General features: G+C 62.4%; 2 protein-coding genes across 2 annotated transcripts; both read right to left on the reverse strand.

Moving 5' to 3' along the window:
* Positions 1-6,329: 6,329 nt before the first annotated feature.
* KCNE3 (potassium voltage-gated channel subfamily E regulatory subunit 3) lies at positions 6,330-7,449 on the reverse strand (the record flags this gene model as incomplete). The annotated part of the gene is made up of 2 exons (XM_084226407.1): positions 7,425-7,449; positions 6,330-6,624 (listed from the first exon to the last, which is right to left on the reverse strand). Exon 2 carries the CDS (start codon positions 6,609-6,611, stop codon positions 6,330-6,332), a length of 282 nt encoding a protein of 93 aa, XP_084082533.1. The 5' UTR covers positions 6,612-6,624; positions 7,425-7,449.
* Positions 7,450-8,727: 1,278 nt separating this feature from the next.
* On the reverse strand, positions 8,728-10,835 carry LIPT2 (lipoyl(octanoyl) transferase 2). Its single transcript, XM_084226732.1, has 2 exons — positions 10,147-10,835; positions 8,728-9,168 (listed from the first exon to the last, which is right to left on the reverse strand). The coding sequence occupies exons 1-2, from the start codon at positions 10,640-10,642 to the stop codon at positions 8,936-8,938; spliced, it is 729 nt and encodes a 242-aa protein (XP_084082858.1). The 5' UTR covers positions 10,643-10,835; the 3' UTR covers positions 8,728-8,935.
* Positions 10,836-14,840: the final 4,005 nt, after the last annotated feature.

Raw genomic sequence — 14,840 nt, forward strand, 5'->3', positions numbered from 1 at the left:
TGGGCATCCTCATCCGACAGAATATCACACCCCACAGGGCATCCCAATCCTCTACAGCATCCCACCCCACAGAGCATCCCCACCCCACAGCATGTCCTGGCTGAGGTTGCCATAGTGACAGCAGGCACTGCAGGGGGATGGAATCCTGGAATCACAGTTGGTTTGGGTAGAAAAAGACCTTAAAGCTTATTTCATTCCCACCCCCTGCCATGGCAGGGACACCTCCCACTGTCCCAGGCTGCTCCAAAAGCCCTGTCCAGCCTGGCCTGGGACTCTTCCAGGGATCCAGGGGCAGCCACAGCTGCTCTGGGCACCCTGTACCAGGGCTTTTCCATCCTCACAGGGAACAATTCCCAATTCCCAATCTCCCACCCATCCCTGCCCTCTGGCAGTGGGAGCCATTCCCTCTGTCGTGTCCCTCCATGCCTTGTCCCCAGTCCCTCTCCAGCTCTCCTGGAGCCCCTTCAGGCCCTGCAGGGGCTCTGAGCTCTCCCTGGAGCCTTCTCCTCTCCAGGGGAGCACCCCCAGCTCTCCCAGCCTGGCTCCAGCCCTGGAGCAGCTCTGATCCCTCCTGTGCAGTGACCCAGGGCTGGGGCAGCCCTGCAGGGGGGGATGCCAGGCTTTGGGAAGATGGGCAGAGGCTGTGGGGCTGCTCCCCAGCAGGTGTTTGGGGCCAGCAAAGTGGTGAAAAGCGCACACAGAGAGGGAAATGATCCCTCACAAGGGAGTGTGGCTCACACACAAACAGATCCTGCGGTGCAGAGGTCTGGCTGGGCGTGGGGAGATAAATAAACCCTTTGATTGGTCTGTTACCGGGAATTACTGGCTGAAGTCAGCAGAAGATAGAGATAAGGAGGTAGAAGGTCACCAGGAGCAAGGATGCTCCTAATCCTCCCCCTGCTCCTGGTACAGACAGGGAGAAGAGCCTGGGCACTGATGAAGCCAGGGAATGGGATGCAGTCATTCCTGCTGGCACACCTGGCAGCACCTGGTGCCATCCTGAGCCCACGGGATGAGCAGCACCACGTCCCTGCACACTTCAGCACAGCTCAGTGCTTTATGAGCTTTTGCTGCTCTCCTCTCCTCCTCTGTGCTCTGTCTTCAGGGAGAGAAGGCCAGAGCCCAGGAAAACAGCCCACAAAACCCTGGGATTCCCCCAAAACCGGGTGGAAGATGGAAATTTACCCTTCTCTCCCATGATAACTCCCCTGGAGAACAAAACGGTCTGGTGGAGGATGGAGGTGATTTCCTTCCCGGGAATAACAGCAGCACAGAGGGTTTGCTGCTCCCCAGCACCTCTGCAGTGCTCCCCACACTGGGAAGGGATGATTGCCTCCCAAATGTGGGAAGGCTTTGGACGTCTGCCTCCAGGGCAGCCCATGGAGGATGCTCTGAGCATCCTCCATCACATTAGGGTGATACAGCTCAGACCCGCTGATGGAGAGGCAGCAGCAGGGCTGCCAGGCATGGAAGGGAGCCAGGCTGGCAGCAGCAGGGCTGCCAGGCATGGGAGGGAGCCAGGCTGGCAGCAGCAGGGCTGCCAGGCATGGGAGGGAGCCAGGCTGGCAGCAGCAGGGCTGCCAGGCATGGGAGGGAGCCAGGCTGGCAGCAGCAGGGCTGCCAGGCTGCTGGCAGCTGCAGCTCGTGTGCTGGGAGCCGCCAGGAGCGTGGCAGGGCTCAGCGGGAGGGAATGGCAGCTCCAAAGGCAGGGGAGTGTCACTCGGGGCTGTGGCACCCTGCAGGCATTGTCCTGCAGCCAGGGAAAGCCTGCTCCCACTGCCCTGCAGCCAGGGAAACCCTGCTCTGGGCCTGCCAGGGCAAGCACAGGGCCAGGTCGGGAGCAGAGCAGCGCCAGTGCCAGCCCTAAGTGCCACTGTGCCAGGCTGCTCCCAGCCCCATCCAGCCTGGCCTCGGGCACTGCCAGGGATCCAGGGGCAGCCTCTCTGGGCCAAGAATTCCTCCTCACCTGGCTGGGGGAGAGGGGCAGGATCCCCCTTTTCCTGCTGCCCACCAGGAGGGCTGAGGCACACGTCAGGATCAGGAGGAGGTGTCCCACCCCGTCAGCATCCTCGGGATCTATCGCCGAGCCCAGACCCAGTGCACAGCCCCCCCGGGACCAGCCCGGTGCCGTCCCACGGGAAGGAGCGCGGCTGGAGCGGCTCTGGGGCAGATCCTGAGGTTTCCATGGCAATTTGCGCCGTTTGCTCCTCACGGTGCAGCAGCAGCCCGGAGCTCCCGAGCCATCCCAGCTGCTTTTCCAGCTCTCCCGGGCTCTGCAGAGAGCCGGGGCTGTGCGGGGCGACCCCCGTGTGCTCCCGCGGCCGAGCCCCTCAGCGCCGCCTCTGGGGCACCACTTTTGGTTATAATTTCGTTATTTCTGTCTCCTGAACACCCTGCTGGCTCTCCCCGGCAGTGACACAGCAACTCCCGGCTTTCCCTTCCCTCCAGAGCCGGGCGCGGTGGGGAAGGCGGCGCGGCGCTCCGGGCGGGCAGCGAGGGCATCCCCGCCGGGCTGGGCAGGGGCGGCGCTGCCTTTTTGGGCTGGAACGCCCGGGTTTGAGCAGGTCCGGGGCGCAGCAGGAGAAGGGCTGTGTCCTGAGGGAGGGCAGGTGCCCTGCAGGCAGAGCACGGGCACAGAGCACGGGCGGGCCGCTGGGAGGGATGCGACGGGGGCTGCCGGCTTTAGGAAATGGCTCTTGGAGCTCTGCAGCTGCCCCTGGCTCGGTGCTTCATGGTGTCGGCCCTGGGAAGGGCCGATCCCACACGCTCTGGCACGGGCAGCACTCTCCCCAGGAGCAAACCGCTCCGAACATGCTCCAAAAGCAGCTTGTGACCCGCAGCTCGGAGCTGCTGGAGCACCTCTGCTCTGGCCCCACAAAGGGAGGGCGGGAGCAGCTCCCTTCGCCATCCCCACATCCCCAAAATGCTCGGATTCCCAAAATCAGCCTTCCCCACCGTGACCCCTCTGTCCCTGCAGGGCAGCACTCTCCTCAGGAGCAAACCCTCCTGGCAGCCCTCGCTCCCTGAGCCGCTATCATTTCACCTGGTGCCTTCCTTATCAGCATCAAAGCAGGCTCCTGCGGTTCCTGCTGCCCCAACAATCCAGCCACTGAGCTGCCAAGCCAAGGTCAGCCCAGCTCCCCACACGTTTCCATGTCCTTTTCCAGGCCCCACGCACCCTCTGACCCGTGATCCACTGCTGTGTGCCAACACAAAAATTCTCCAACGAATCAGCCTCCCAGAAGCCTTATTTTTTTTCCTAGCTTCATTGGTTAAACCCCAAATGTCACCAGCTACAATTTGTCCAGTTGGATGTGGGGATTCAGCCAAGACCAGCACGCTCCCAGCCCCTCTCTGTGTGTGCTGAGAGCACCTCCTTGCTGCTGACAAAAGCTCCTGAGTGTGACCAGGAGTCCCCTGCCCCTGGGGCTGCCCATCAGCTCCGAGGAAGAATCTCTGAGCTCTGGCATGAGCATCTAAAGACTGGTAAAATCCATCCCCTGGCTCCTGGAGCAAACCCATTTCCGGGGACTCCCAGATCCATCCCTCCCTCGCACATCCCTGTTTCCCTAGCCCCCGGAGCAGCTCAGCACAATCTGCTGCTCAGGAGGTTTGTCATGGATCCCATGGGGACACCAGCCAGGCTGGAGCCGGGGAGCCGTGGGGACGAGGACAGACAGAGCTCCCGCGGGTACGAATCGCTGCTCTTGCCCCGGGGGTGCCGCGGTGTCCCGGCAATGTGACACCGAGGCAGCTGCCACAAGGTGGCACTGGCATCTTGTCACCCAGCCTGGTGGCATCCAGCCGGCCACCCCAGGCTGGGGGCACCCGGGCGTCCCCCCTGCCCTGCCCTGCCCTGCCCTGCCCTGCCCTGCCCTGCCCTGCTCCGGGTTTACCGAATTTTCCCTCCCCTGGGTGGACAATGGAGCTGCCCGTGGGTTGCAGATCGGGTGGGTAAACACTGCTGCAGGAGCTGTGTCCAGCAGGAGGGATTTTCACCCTCAGAATCTGCCGGATTAGGGATGAGCAGCCGTTTTTTTTCTTTTCCCCCCAATTTTTATGGCATGATATCCTTCAACAGGGTTTCGCCCTTGGGCCATAGCATCAGAAGAGATTGCAGAGTCACCAGATGCATCCCTCTCTCCGAGAAGTGGGAAAAGCCAGAAATCCACTGGGAGGATTTTTGGGTACCACACTCACCATCCAGCCCCCATCCCCACATCCTGGCCCTGGCTCTCCACCGCTCATCCCGCTGGAGGGGCTGGTGATGGAGGAGGACAAACCCCGGGCAGGTGGAGGAAAAGGACCAGCACAGCGTGTCTCTGTCCCTGCTGGCCCGGTTCCCCCGGTTTGTTTGCAGAAAAAGGTTTATTTTCCTTTCCCAGCCCCGCAGGTGCCGGATGAACAGAGCGAAGCCTCGGCAGCCGCTTCCCGCTCGGGCCAGGTGCCCGAGGACTCCTGCACCAGAGAGCCCTGCCTGCCCCAGGAATCCCGCTGGGATCGGCCCCAGAACGGGCTTCCCATTCCCCCCGCTCCGGGTTTGCGCCCCAGCCGAGGGCAGGCGGACCAGGAATGGTCACCAGGCTGCTGCCGAGCCGGTGCCGCCGGTGCCAAGGTTTCCAGCCCTACCCCAAACACACTCACATCCACTATTATTCCTTGGATTAGGGTTTGGCGTCACTGTTTGGGCTCAGGATTGCAACCGTGTTTGACCTTGGAATGCAGGCGGAAAGGCCCCCGTGGGCCAGCTAATCTAGCTGCAATTAAAGGCGCTCATTACGCCATTATCAACAGGTTGGGCCGTGCGAGACACCGGCGCTGCCCCACAGCCTGCTCTGAAGGACAGGGACGTTTACTGTCCTGGACACCGGCCACCCCACAGGCCGGCTCCAAACGCGGCCGGCTCAGCAGCAGGGCCAAAGCCAAGGAGGCCAGCGGGACCCCAGAACATCCCCTTCCCGTCCCGCACCCTCACCCCATGGAAAACGCATTTGGGACCTGCGGTACAAAAGGCCAAAGCTGCAGCTGACAGCAGGAAGGAAGCAGGAAAGACTCCGGCATCGCCATCCGGAGCCCGGAGAGGCTTTGGGAGATGCCTGGAGCCACACGGCTCCGGCCAGGCTGCAGCGTGCCCGCGGCCCCCGCAGCGCTGCCCGCACGGCCGGGGGACAGAGGGACAGAGCGTCCGCTGGGAACGCGGGGCTCGCTCCAGCCCGGGGATGTGTACCGGCCTGGGGATCTGTCCCATCCCGGGGGTCTGTCCCATCCCGGGGGTCTGTCCCATCCCTCTCCATCCCGAGGGTCTGTCCCATCCCGCTCCATCCCGGGAATGTGTCCCATCCCTCTCCATCCCGGGGGTCTGTCCCATCCCTCTCCATCCCGGGGGTCTGTCCCATCCTGCTCCATCCCAGGGGTCTGTCCCATCTAGGTGCCGTGGTGCCCCCGAAATGCTGCCCTCGAATCCCGCAGGTTTAGCCCTTTCAGCATCCCCGGGCTCTGGCACAGAGCCGTGCCCCACGGGCTGCCCCAGACGCCCCCTTTGCTCGGGGATGAAGCAAACACAGGTGCCCTGACCTGAGCCCACCAGCTCCTTTAATTCCCGGCCTGAGCAGCAGGGCCCAGCCCAGCTCAAGCACCGCAGGGTTTCAGCACCACAACAGCCCGCTGGCCACTGCCGCAGCTGCTGGGAGCCCGGGGAGGGCTGGTCTGAGCGGGGAAGTGGGGAAATATTCTCCTTGAAGACTCCTGCCAGCCCGCGGTGGGAAAGGAGCTGCCCTGCCAGCCCCATGCCCACGCTAGAGCCCAGGCAGGGCTGCAGGACCAGCACCTGCTTGCAGGTCACATTCTTCCAGCTTGGGAGGTTCCCAGCAGCTCTGGGGGGTTCCCAGCAGCTTTGGGGGGCTCCATCAGCTCTATGGAGTTCTCAGCAGCTTTGAGGGGTTCCCAGCAGCTTTGGGGGGTTCTCAGCAGCTTTGGGGACTTCTCGGCAGCTCTACAGGGTTCCCAGCAGCTTCAGGGGCTTCCAGCAGTTCTATGGGGTTCTCAGCAGCTTTGGGGGTTCTCAGCAGTTCTATGGGGTTCCCAGCCGTTCTGAGGGTCTCCCAGCAGCTTTGGGGGATTCTCAGAAGCTCCCTGGGGATCCCAGCAGCTCCACGGGGTTCCCAGCAGCTCTGGGGGGCTCACAGCAGTTTTGGGGGGTTCCCAGCAGTTTTGGGGGGCTCCCAGCAGCTCCGGGGCCAGCAGCCCCGCCGCATCCCCCGGCGAGCAGGGCGTGCCCAGCACGGCGAGCCCGAGCCCGGCGGCTCCGGGGGACGGGGCGCGGGCCAGGCTCAGATCATGGAGACCCTGTTCTTGATGTAGACGTGGTAGGGGTCGCTGCGCTTGTCCACCCTGCGGGAGCGGGTGTAGCCCAGGATGAGGCTGCCCACGGTGGCGGCGAAGAGCGTCATGACGAACAGGATGTACATGTAGGCGTTGGCGTTGCGACGCGTGTCCCCTGTCACCGGGGGCTGCCCGGGGCACGACCTGGCCCCGTGCAGGGTCTGGTTCAGGGCGCTCAGCACCGCCTGCAGGCTGCGCTGCCACGGCTCCGTGCCGTTCGTCCCGGCCATGTCCTCCCTCCTGCTGCGGGGCGGACAGCGGGGTCACGGGGGCTGCCCTCACAGCACAGGGGTCCCGGGCACAACACCGACCCCAAAGTGCTCCTCTGCCGCAGAGCAGCGTGGCCAAACCCTTAGCATTCCCAGCAGGATGTGTGGGCATGCTGGGCACATATCCTGCCCCCCTGCAGGGTGCAGAGCTGGCACAGAGCACTGCAAACCCATCTTGCTGCCCTAAACCCCCCTGTGGATTTCCCTTCCCTTCCCTTTGGGTGCCAGCCCCACTCTGACCTGCCATCCTTCCTTCGGTGCCCTCCTGCCAGCCCCCCTGGATTCCCTTGTGCACCCTCACAGCTTGCTGGGGCCCCGGGGCAGGCACGGCCAGTAAGAGACATGGGACACGGTGTGCCATCCTTTGGGACACGCCAGCCCCTCCTGCAGTCCTCCCAGGGATCCAGCCTGTCCCCCACCAGCTGCCCAGCACCTCTTGCCCTGCTGCACCCCAGCTCTACCCCCAGCTGATCCCAAATGGGCCGCCCCGAACTCGGGGGGCACCTCCCAGGATGAGACCCCAGCTGCGAGGGGCTGGACGAGGAGGAGGAGGAAGGGGCCGAGCAGCCACCAGCCCACGGGATGAGCTCGGACCTGGCCGCCTTCCTGACTGAAGAGAAGTAGGCTGAACTGGGGAGGTTTGGGGCAAGATCCGTGTTAATCCCAGGAGGGTGCCCACAGGTGGGGCACGACCTGGGGGTCCCACCTGAGGGGGGGTATAGGGAGCGGGAGGGGAGCGGGGCACAGGCCGTGGGAAGGGGGGCTCGCACTCACCTCGTGTGCCCTCCCTGCTGCCAGGCTGAGCCGGGACTGAGCATCGCTGCCGGCGGGGAGGGATGCCGGCGGGCTGGGAGCGCCGCCAGCCTCCTCCCCTTCCCGGGCAGAGCCACCTGCGCAGCCAGCCAGCCCAGACCCGGCTCCTGGCCCCGGCCGGACAGCTTTACGGGGCTGTACGGGGCTCTGCGGGGCTGTACGGGGCTCTGTGGGGCGGGAGAGCGGCGCTGCCCCCGCACACGCGGCAGCTCACGCTTTCCTGTCCCTGTCCCTCCTCGTCCGGCACCGCGGTCCCCGAGCCCTCACATGGCACAGAGCCTGCCCGGGCATGTTCCTCCTGCTCACCGTGCCCTCCTGGAGCTCAGCTTGTTCCATCCCCCCCTTTTCTGCCCCATTTCCCCCTTCCCAGCCCCACCGGCCACCCACGGGGGCTCAGAAGGAGCTGCCGGTGTGGAGCCGCAGCAGGGAGAGCCCGGAGCTTGCGGGGCAGGGAGAACAGCCAGAACAGCAGCGAGGGGCTCTGGGTGGGGGTCAGGTCTTGCTCTGAGCAGGGTGGGGGTACTTCAGCCTCGGGCTGACTTCTCAGCCCCGGATAAACCCGTGCATTCACTCAGCCCGCGATGCTGCAGCCGGGAGAGTGATTTCAGCAGGGCTGGCAGCAGCACCGCCCGCAGCCCCACAGACCCCGCGGGAGCAGGTCTCCACTGCCCCGCTGGAATGTTGTGCGGTCCCACAGGATCCACGGCAGCCGTGGCTTCTCTCCTGGCCAGCCTTTTCCCCCCTCCTCCCCCTTTCCCACTGCCTCCACAGCGCTCCTGTGGGTCCACAACCACCTTCCACCCTCCCTGGCGCCAGGATCTCCGCCACGTGAGGATTTCCCCGGGCTCAGGGTGAGAAAAAGGTTGGCATTGATAAAGTCTTGGGGAAAGTAAATAGAAAAGGATCGGGAGCCAAAGTTCCCAGCAACTCTCTTTATATATAAAATCTCTTTTTACCCGCCAGCAAGGGAAGGATGACCCACGTGAATTCATGTGAATTCGTGAGCATTCACACAAATGTTTTCATTTCTGTGGGGCAAAAAGCAGAAAAAAACCCCACAAAAGCACCTGTTTGGGTACTTCCCCAGCCAGTGACGTGGGGAAGCGGCACCCACAGAGGTCTCAGCGAGGGATGGAGACTCACAGGGCAGGTTTGGATGGTCAGTGGTACCCACGGAGGTCTCAGCGAGGGATGGAGACTCACAGGGCAGGTTTGGATGGTCAGTGGAACCCACAGAGGTGTCAGCCGAGGGATGGAGACTCACAGGGCAGGTTTGGATGGTCAGTGGAACCCACGGAGGTGTCAGCCAAGGGATGAAGACTCACAGGGCAGGTTTGGATGGTCAAGCAGCAGTCTGAAACCCTGTACCAGTGTTCACTCACAGTCCACGGGCAAAGGCACAAGAACTCTCAACAGAGACCCCCGGGGCTGCCCTGGCCCGGGGCACACCCGGCCAAGGCAGCACAACGATCCTAGACCCCGGGCTCTTCCGAGGAGACCAAAGTGCACTCGAACACCTCCTGGAAGGAGTCGAGGAAGGGCTCCAGGACGTGGCTGACGGCGACGTGCTGTCCCAGCTCGCGGCTGAGCGAGGTGACGCCCTTGCCCTCCAGCCCGCAGGGCACGATGTGCTCGAACCACGAGAGGTCGGTGCAGCAGTTCAGCGCCAGCCCGTGCGAGGTGATGTGGTTCCCGCAGTGCACACCTGCGGGGCCGAGAGCATCCCCCCGTCAGCACAGCACCAGGGGTGCCCTGCTGGGAGACACCGAGTGACCACCCTGCCCATGTCACTGAAAACATCCTCCCCCACCACGCTGTGCTCCTTTCTGCCAGCACAGGCTCCCCAAAACCGGGGCAGGTGGCGAGCAGCATTTCCAGAGGCTCCACCGCAGCCCTGCATCCCCCAGCACCTCCCACCGCTGGAATTTCCAATGGGCCCGGGCATGGGGAGAGCTGCAGGACCCCAAATCCAGGCTGCAGGGTCCCAGGGCGAGGTACAGGCTGTGGAGAGGTGCAGGGGAAGGGGAAGGCTGGGGACGGGGCTGCAGGCAGGCAGCCAGCCCTGGGAGCAAGGGGTGCCGAGTGCTGGGGGCTGGGTGGGCTGCAGGGGCTCTAGATTGTGCTGTCCCCTCCTCCTGGGCGCCAGTCCCACCTCCCTGCCCGGTGCCCACAGCTCCAGGTTCCCGCAGCGCTCTGCCCCTGTGCCCAGGGAATCGCAGGATGGGCTGGGCTGGGCTGGGCTGGGCTGGGCTGGGCTGGGCTGGGCTGGGCTGGGCTGGGCTGGGCTGGGCTGGGCTGGGCTGGGCTGGGCGGGGAGGAGTTCCATGGGCAGGGACACCTCCTACCATACCCAGGTTGGTCCAGCCTGGCCTTGGACCATTCCAGGGATCCAGGGGCAGCCCCAGCTGCTCTGGGCACCCTGTGCCAGGGCCTGCCCACCCTGCCAGGGAACAATTCCCAATTCCCAATATCCCATCCAGCCCTGCCCTCTGGGAGCCATTCCCTGTGTCCTGTCCCTCCATGCCTTGTCCCCAGTCCCTCTGCAGCTCTCCCAGAGGCCCTTCAGGCCCGGGAAGGGCTCTGAGCTCTCCCTGGAACCTTCTCCTCTCCGCACGTGGAGCACCCGCTCTGTCCAGCCCGGCTCCATCCTCACCCCCGCGCTCCCGGGGCCGTCCCCGCTCACCGATGGCACAGAGCTTGCTGTCGCCCATCCAGACCCCGGTGTAGGGCGGCGGCAGGGCCCGGGCCGTGCCCAGCCCCAGGCGGCGGCACAGCCGCAGCACCAGCGCCTCCAGCCCGGCCACGTAGGCGCGGAGCGGCAGGCGGCGGCGGCGCAGGTCGAGCACGGGGAAGGCGAGCAGCTGCCCGGGCCCGTGGAAGGTGATGTGCCCGCCGCGCCGCGCCGCCACCAGCGCCGCGCCCCGCGCCCGCAGCTCCGCCGCCGCCGCCGCGCCCGGCGCGCCCCGCAGCCCCCAGGTGTACACGGGCTGCGCCGGCTCGCTCAGCACCACGCTCTCCGCCGGGGGCTCCTCCGGGCCGCCCCGGGCCGCCGGGGACACCGGCAGCGCCGCCGGGCCCCGCGCCGCCCGCGCCGCCGCCACGCAGCGCTCCTGCACCCGCAGGGCCTCCGCGTACGGCACCGCGCCCAGCCGCAGCACCCGCACCGAGCGCGGGGACATGGCCCGGGGACACACCGGGACACACGGGGACAGCGCCGGGAGAGCCCCGGGACAGCGCCGGGACAGCGCCGAAGCGGGCAGGGGACGGGGATGGGGACGGGGATGGGGATGGGGACAGGGATGGGGATGGGGACAGGGAAGGGACAGGGGCACCGGCCGGGGCAGCGGACACGGGGACACGGAAAAGCAGCGGGAACGGGGACGGGGACGGAATGGAGGCGGGGACGGAAAGGAGGCGGGGTAGGAGCGAGAGGCGGGGATGGAACGGGAGGCGAGGATAGGGACAGCGGGGTCATGTGGACAGAGTCACGGGGACGGGCTCCGGTGGCGATGGGAGCGGAGAGTGGCCGCGGGGAACGGCAGGGGATGGAGACAGCGAGGGGATGGAGAACAGGACAGAGGGGACAGGAGTGGATGGGAGGGCACGGGGAGAGGATGGAGATAGGGATGGGATGGAGAAGGGGTGCAGGGGCAGAGGATGGGGGACAGGGCACAGACATGGGGGAAGGGACGTGGAGGGCAGGGCAGAGCGAAGAGCAGCACACAGGATGGGGGTTTGGGGTTGGAGAGGGGGGAGCAGGGCCGGGGACACGGGACACGGCCCAAAGGAGGGTACCGGGCATGGATGGGGGATTGGAGATGGCAGCTGCTGCCCAGGGACAGGGCTGAGAGACAGGGGACAGGGGATAAGGCACGGGTAGGAGGGGACAGGCAGGGGGTGAGGGCAGGGAGTGTGCACATGGCATCCCAGTGCAGCTGGGCAGTCACAGGCCTGCTCAAAGCAGGCTAAAATCGGGATTCTGGGGCACAAGTGGGACAGTTGTGGATGCTCCAGCCCTGGAAGTGTTCCAGGGCAGGTTGGATAAGGTCTTGAGCAACCTGGTCTGCTGGAATGTGTCCCTGCCCATGGCAGGGGGTGGAACAGGAGGAGCTTTAAGTTCCCTTCCCTTTCTGTGCTGGCAGCTCAAGGTTGTGCACTGTAAATAAAGTCCTTGTGTTGCCGAGGTGCTGGTGAGAGCTGGAGTTCTGGGACTGTGAAAGAGGAAACGTTCCCACCTCAACTTCTTATTCCAAATGTAGGAAATAGACAAATCTGGTCGAACCACTAATGAGTGAAGCATTAAAACGTGAGCAAACTTTCCCAGCCTGCAGCCCTTCCAGCTCATCGACCGTGTGAAAGCTGATGTCACAGAGCAGCCACTGTGATACCGAGCTCGTGCTCTTATCAGAAACACACCTCCCTGCTCATTTGCCCTTTGTCACCACAGGTAACTCAGCCTTCAGCTGACAAGGTCAACTTCTGTGTCACTGCAGGGGAGGAAATGTGCTTCCCTTTGTAAGGCCATTTTCTCAATGAAGAGGAGAAAAAAAGGGGGGAAAAACCACCAGGAATTGGTGGAATCAGCCTGAGGATCCCACCTGGGGTGGGGGCATCACCTCAGCCGGCTCCAGGAGAGCTGCTGCAGCTCTCTGCCTTGGCAGGACAGACTCATACTTTGCACAGCAGCGTGTTGCAGCCAGTTATTTCCTTGTTTTTATGGCTGAGCCCCCCGTTGCTGGCAGGGGATCAAAGCCCAGGGCCCTTCCTGCCTGGCTGCTGCCTGCGTGGGGCGGGGGAGCAGTGTGTCACAGCCCTGGGACCCTCGTCAGCAGCGCTGTCACTGCCCTCATCCTGCACTGCCCATCTGCTGCCCTCATCCTGCGCTGCCCCAGTTACATCCTGCCCCGTTTGCACATCCTGCCTTTCAGCCGGGCGGAAATTCTCCCGTCGGGACGCGGCACTGAAGGACGCACACGCTGGATTTTCTAAGGCAAAGAAGAGGGAAGGTTAATTCTGACTCCAACATTTGCAGATTTCCCGAAGTGGCAGTGGGTTGGAGGGTGACAGTGCCACCTCTCCAGTGACGCTGGACAAACCAGCAGTCCATCAATTTCCTTTTCCTCTGCAAAAGAATGCAAAACAACGAGTTATTTGCATAAAGCGTCTGAGAAGGTTCCTTACAAAAATGTCAACATCAGAAGGCTCAGAAAAACTTTAAAAAAACAGTGTGACAGGAAATGGCACGAAGGGGCCACGGGTGGCTCTCCTTTTATCCTTCTCTCAGGGCTGGGCTGTTTCCCAAGCAGGCTGGGGCTTCTGTGGTGCCCGTGGTTTGCTGTCCTCTTCCACCTTCTTCTCTGGGTGCCTCAAACACCAGCAGAGCCTCTGCAGTCCTCAGCAATTCCTTGCACCAGCGTCACCCGGGCCCTAGGAGCACCAGCCACCTTACCAGGAGGGACAAGCATTTTATTCCAAACATCTCGTTTCAACAAAGGACAAACATTTTATTCCGGAATGCCCCTTTCCCCAGGAGCACGGGGTGGGGGGATGGCTGGGGCTGAGATGCCCAGTTTTCAGGGCAGGATCTCAGGGATTGTGTCCCACAGGCAGGGCTGTTCTGCCCCACCCTGCTCTGCTCTGTGTGAAAAATGACAATCACTCGTTTTTAAATTTTTAAAAGTTTAATAGTAATAAAATGGTTATAAAAACAGTAATACAATTAGAGTAATAGTGATTTGGACAATTTGGATTAGGGCAATATGAGACAATAGAAACAAAGAGTTATGGATGTCCAGGAACCTTTTTCTGGCCGAAATAAGCCTGGAAAAGGCCCCACGTTAACAGAGGATTAACCCTTAAGAGCAACAGCCCATTGCATATGCATACACCTCATGCATGATGCATAAATTCCATTCACACACAGGATTCTGTCTGGGCAGTGTCAGCTTCTTTCTCTGAATCCTGACGGTGTCATCCTGCCCGAGCAAGGCGGGAAAAATTAGTTTCTCCTGACAGTGGAGCAATAAATTCCCTTTCTCTGACAGATTTGGGTGTCCTGTGGCTGCTATCTCAGAGCGAGTCCTTTCTTTAGAAAAAAGTATCCTACATGGCATAGTTTCTATTTTAACATTTTGTTACAACCTAAAACTACATTTACCACACTTCCTCAGAGAATCAACACAGCATAACTTTCTAACACAACACATACAATATTCATTTCAATATTCATGAAAAGCCAGCCATGAAGCAGGCATTTTTCCCACTCAGGCAGCGCGTTCCCAGGGCTGTGCCAAAGGGGAAGGAAGCCAGGGAAGCACACGTGTGGGGCCGTGCCCCTCGGGGGCAGTCAGGAAGCACTTCAGGAAGCTCCTGCTGCCCGGGCAGAGGGCTGAGAGCTGCTGCTCCGTGCTGCCTGCCCTCCTGGGCAGGGATGGCTTCTGGTCCATCCTGGGGCAACTCTGTGCTCCTCCCGGCTCCCATTTCCCCCTGGGGGGCTCAGAGGTGCTGTTTGCCCTCCACCTGCACTGCTGGAGGTGCTTTTCCCCCCAGCCTGCCCCCAGAGCCCCTGCCAGGGGTCACTGTGCCACCTGGGCAGCCAGCAGCGCTCCAGAGCAGCCGGAGCTGCTCCAGGGCTGGCAGAGCTGGGAATGTTCCCCTGGAGAGGAGAAGGCTCCAGGGAGAGCTCAGAGCCCTTCCTGGGCCTGAAGGGGCTCCAGGAGAGCTGGAGAGGGACTGGGGACAAGGATGGAGGGACAGGACACAGGGAATGGCTCCCACTGCCAGAGGGCAGGGATGGGAGATTGGGAATTGGGAATTGTTCCCTGTGAGGATGGAAAAGCCCAGGCACAGCTGGGGCTGCCCCTGGATCCCTGGAATGGTCCAAGGCCAGGCTGGACATTGGGGCTGGGAGCACCTGGGACAGGGGGAGGTGTCCCTGCCATGGCAGGGGAGTGGAACAGGAGGAGCTTCAGGGCCCTTTCCAACCCAAACCCTTCTGGGATTCTGGCAACTTCTCTTTATGTCCGGCCCGAACCTCTCTCGTTTCAATTTGTGCCCACCTAGCTCGTGTTTTTTATTTATACACATAAATTTATACATATGAATTCCATTTATACACATACACAATAATATATTTACACCTATAAATTCACACGTAGCTCATGTTTTTTATTTACACACAGAGCATAAAGCAGCTGTGAGTGGGACCAGATGCAGATCCCACAGCGTTTTCATACAGGGGAAAGGAATCCTCAGCTGGAGGATTCTCACCTCCTACACCTGTGTGCACCCTCCAGCCAGCCCGTGGCTGTCCCCCGAGGGTGAAAAGTGTCATTTTACACTCATCAGCCACTGCAGCCCGGGTCAGGAAACCACCCA

This window comes from Fringilla coelebs (genome assembly GCF_963513975.1).
Source record: "Fringilla coelebs genome assembly, chromosome: 2".
Classification (NCBI taxonomy): Eukaryota; Metazoa; Chordata; class Aves; order Passeriformes; family Fringillidae; genus Fringilla; species Fringilla coelebs.

What these genes read in the sequence shown, in the direction of transcription:
- LIPT2 (XM_084226732.1), bottom strand. Translation starts at nt 10,642, where the DNA reads ATGTCCCCGCGCTCGGTGCGGGTGCTGCGGCTGGGCGCGGTGCCGTAC. An exon ending in CAGCAAGCTCTGTGCCATCG is followed by an intron (nt 9,169 to 10,146) that starts GTGAGCGGGGAC and finishes TCGGCCCCGCAG; the next exon opens with GTGTGCACTGCGGGAACCAC.